Raw genomic sequence first — 4,545 nt, 5'->3', positions numbered from 1 at the left:
AAAAGTGTGCATGAAGATTTGATGTAATCCTCTACACATGACCAATCCTCCTTCAGGTTTGAAGAAGTCCCATTGCATGTATCTTTTTATCAATTTTCCAATACTTATTAGAGAGGGTGCCATGAGAGAAACCACCATTTAGAAATGAAGATGGTTTAGTGTTCCACCCTTCTCCAATGCAAACATTCCTTTGAGGCACTCCATATGAACCAACTCTTCAAGTAGTTCCAGTTGGATACATCAATATCACCATTTCCATTCCCCACTATCACTGAGGCTTCCAAAGTTTCATCTTTTTCGGAGCAGGGAATTTCGGACAGTAGCAATTTCCAATCCCCACTGTCACTGAGGCTTCAAAAAGTTGTATCTTTTTCGGAGCACAGAATTTCGAGCATTTGCTCACATAAGGATCAGATACTTGCTGCTTATCTTTTCTATCAAGAATTTCAAAATATCCTGATACAAAGAATACATGCAAATATTAGAGAAGCATGCAAAGCATATAAGCAGCCATGCAGCAAAGTACACTCGTCGTCCAGCAGCCATGCAGCAAAGTATGCTCGTTGTCCAACAGCCACTGAAGTCAGATTTAAAAAATGTGCTTGATAAACGTGAAAACAAGCCAACCTAGAGATCTTGCTTTCCTTTTCACCACCAAAACATTGTGAATGCAAGTGTGGGACCTTCAAGCGGGGTAAGTATTCTTCTAGGTTGCAAAATTCCACCTGCGTTTCTTGGAATAGTAGTCCGACTTGGTTCTGCTTCATGACAGAAAAGACCAGTTGATAAGAGGAGCGGCGCAAAATTCGTCACATTACGGAGAGGGAGCCTTTTTGTTGGCATGCTTAGAAGCACATGGAGAATTACGACGAGACGATCCTTATAAACAATCCCCTGAAAGGACCCATTGGAATGAGAAAGAAGAGACATGCACGTTTAGCAGCTATTGCCAGCATGCGATATCCATCCCCTACAAGCATGGTGGTCCATGCAGAGTAACACGAGGAGGGTTGTAGAAGCTCGGTGTCTGCGAGAAGGTTCCAAGAGCCACAAAACAGCACAAAAGACCAAAACAGAAAGCGTGCTATTAATCATCAACATGCCATACCCTGGAAGGTCGCAGCACAGAATCCGAAGACAAGAATCGCATGTGCAAGGAGTTCACCATGGGAATCACAGCACCAAGGCCTGAACATGCAGAAGAGCACATTGATTACGGTGGAAGAGTGCCATACAGAGCAGATACAAGGATTCAAGACGCCCATGTGATCGAAGAGCGACAAGCAGCTACCATAGAACAAACAATGCTGTCGTGCAAGAAGAAGGAAACACAGCGACAATGAATGGACACACATACATTTCTAAGAAAATGTGTTCAAAGATCTTCATCGCGGAGCAAGCAGCCCCAAGGCCGGAACATGCAGAGGGAAGACCACATCGATTACGCTAGAAGAGCGCCTTACATAGCAGACACAGGGATTCGAGATGCCCATGAGATGGAAAAGCGAACAGCAGCAACCACAGAACAAACGCCGCCGCCATGCGAGAGGAAGGAAACACATAGAAGAGCACATCGCTTACACTGGAAGAGCGAGGATTCGAGTCGCCCATCTGATCAAAGAGTGACGAGCACCAACCACAGAACCAAAAATGTCGTTTCAAAAGCAAAGATGTGTGAATCCTGATCTTCTTCACTCGAACCTTTGAACTTTGGGTAATCTCTTCTATCTAAGAGTCAACCACTACTACAAGCATGTCCCCATGTTGCCAAGATATCATAGAACATTACTTGCATATTTAGAATTGAGTACTTTCATTTTAAGAAATCACTAAAATAAATCTCAAGAATTAAGAAACTATTGCCTGAAATTTCTCCTCCCTCTTCCCCTAAAAGGATCTGCCCACATTGCACATGTATGCCTGCGGCAAAATGGTGCTCTTGGAAAAATAGCACATCCCTGCACCTCCTCTCAAACAATCATCTCGTGGTTACTGTTGCAGCCACAAGGACTTCCTAGACCACACACATTCCAAGAGATGATACGCACGCATGATTAGGAGAACATGTGCCAACCTCTATTCAAGTCCCCCTTGGAGAAGTCAGTGCAGTGAAGAAATCTGTCGAGAACACGCTCTATGGCCAAACCAATACGGAAGAACATGAAGAGGCATGTCTCCATCACCCACCTTAACTACATAGGGACCATTGGACTCTGTTGGATCGATCAAGCTCCATCCACGCTATGAGCCAGGCCTACTGATGGTGTCTGTGATTTGAAGTTTGGTACCCTGAGAAGAAAACAGCTGACCCCAAATTGTAGCCTCAACCGAGTGGTCATTGCACTCGTGGTCCGGCACCACACTGAGGGAAAAGAAAAGACATCAGGCTCTACATCATAACGAGCGAGTCAGGATTTTTGGATGACCATGCACAAATAAAAGCCACCTTGTTAATGTGCAAGAGTACCATGGGAAGGACTCTGCTAAAGGAGTGATCCACAAGGCACTGTTTGTGAGGTCTCACATTTGACTGTAAGCTCCATTGACAGCCCTACCCCTTTCCCTTTCCTACAGGGATTTCGATACTCTGGTCAATCGAATCCTGCAACAAGATGAGATGTCTTACAAATGCGGCCATAAGTAGTTGGGGATACAGAAATAGCTCTCTTGCTTAGCAATCACATTTCCCGTGCAACCACCAAATGAATCAAAAACCCTGCAAAATTTCTTCAGTGTGTTAAGCCTTGGTGGGACGCAACACTAAGGTCTAAAAACACAACTCTAAGGTCTCAAACCGTAAGGGGACTTTGGGATTTTTAGACGTTGACCAGGTCCACATAAAACAAAATACCCCCCCTCAACCAAATGTCTATGACATGCCTTAACACGAATTGCATGACCAAAATTTGCAAATCATGAATGCACAAAACTGTGTAAAAGTCCATGAAGCATAGAAAAAACTCTATTACATATCATTAAGTGGAACTGAGTATTTACATGGTTATGCATCATCAGTCCCCCAGTCTCCCAACTTCTCTAATAGGGCAGATCTGCTTGCTACGATTGCCTTAAATATCTCATTTACTTTTGTCCCTAACAACTCTAGCCTTTTAGCAAGGTCGTCCATAAGCCAATTCAAAACACTGACGGCTCCAGTCAGCTTCTTTGCTTCCTCTTCAGGCAAGGGCCATGTCTTTGCATCAAGTGAGAGCTCCACCAAGCTGAGCAAGTCTTTAACTCGGCCCTCCAAGGCACGGAAATCTTCAAGGTAGAGTTTGGAACCTGTGGAGAGATGTTGTCTGGCCTCTTCCTTTGCCAGTTGCAGCAGATGTGAAATGGATGCTGACCATAGGGTCAAGCCTGGGAGCCGCATGCAGAAGGACAAAAGCTCATCCTCATGTGAAACAGCAAGTATAAGCACATAAAACACGAACACCGCAGTGGCATTGGCTCCATAGAGAGCATACAGAAAGCCCTTGCCTTTGGCAACAGCCTTCTCTCTTGGTGGCACAAGTCCTTTGATCATGTCCTGCAAAATGGAACTACATTTGGTGCTGGGGTTCTCTGAGATATGTGAATCTAGCCATTCCCGCAGTGATTTCTGGGACTGGGAGAGCCGTTCTTCATGTAAGCTTACATTTTTCCCATCGGAGCAGCATGTTTCTTGATGTGAGGTGACCTTCTCCAAATCAAGGAGGGTGTGGCAAGCATGTCTGATGAGCAGCTGGCCTTGCTCGATGTCAGAAATGGCCCCAGCGAGGGCATTACAGACATCAAGCATTCTGGCAGTTTGATCCATGTAGTCATTCATCCATTTCTCATCACAGACAAGAAGAGGTAACTCCAAGGGAGGGATGAGACTTACAGCTTCTTTGTGCATGTCGAGGGCTAAGGCAACAGCGGATGCTAGCCATGATAAGCACAGGATCTTCTCGTCTCCTTTGGGCTTCAAAGCTTCAAGCTCTTGGGACAGTGCTACTTCAAAGTCTCTGATCTGCTTGAAGAACTTAGGAGAGTGGTTGAGGCAGCCTGCAGACTTGTGGGGAAGCCGTCTAAGGAAGCTTGAGAAAAGGGTGCTGTTGGGGTGAGGATCTGATGAAGCCTTGAATGTACTCATCGCTGGGAAGTCACCTGCAGCAACAACAGAAGTCTGCAAGGCCAAAATCAGGGAAACGAAAGCTACTAAATCAGGGCAAAAATACACACCACACACACAGAGAGAGAGACCCAACATCTGACGGGTAAGAACAACGTCTCACATTTCACACCACAAAGGCCGGCCATCCCAAACTTCGGCCACTCAGTGGGCGGCCTCTTTTTTTTTTTTGCTCAAAACAATTTCTTTTTTAAAAAAAATCGCGCAACTGATTCCTACCTCAGGGCCCCGCATGCCCTTTTACAAACACCACACCCCACACACCCGCCGACCGCGGCGGGCAACATTACAAGGTAGCGTCATTCAGGATAGCCAGCAGGGTACCTGCGGCGGCGGGCATATCAACCAAACACCTTAACAACAATTGAGCTACCGCCCGATGATAGCTC

At 45.7% G+C, this 4,545-nt stretch overlaps 1 protein-coding gene across 1 annotated transcript; it reads right to left on the bottom strand.

Annotated features, from left to right (window-relative positions):
• Positions 1-2,946: 2,946 nt before the first annotated feature.
• On the bottom strand, positions 2,947-4,238 carry LOC147614766 (protein BPS1, chloroplastic-like). The gene has a single exon (XM_086780101.1). The coding sequence runs from the start codon at positions 4,232-4,234 to the stop codon at positions 3,002-3,004; it is 1,233 nt and encodes a 410-aa protein (XP_086636227.1). The 5' UTR covers positions 4,235-4,238; the 3' UTR covers positions 2,947-3,001.
• Between the last annotated feature and the right edge of the window lie 307 nt (positions 4,239-4,545).

The sequence above is a fragment of the Cibotium barometz genome, chromosome 41 (assembly GCF_041138505.1).
Source record: "Cibotium barometz isolate CiBa-2024 chromosome 41, ASM4113850v1, whole genome shotgun sequence".
Lineage (NCBI taxonomy): Eukaryota > Viridiplantae > Streptophyta > Polypodiopsida > Cyatheales > Cibotiaceae > Cibotium > Cibotium barometz.
Note: the sequence above shows the minus strand (reverse complement) of the source record. Positions and strands in the feature narration are given on the sequence as shown.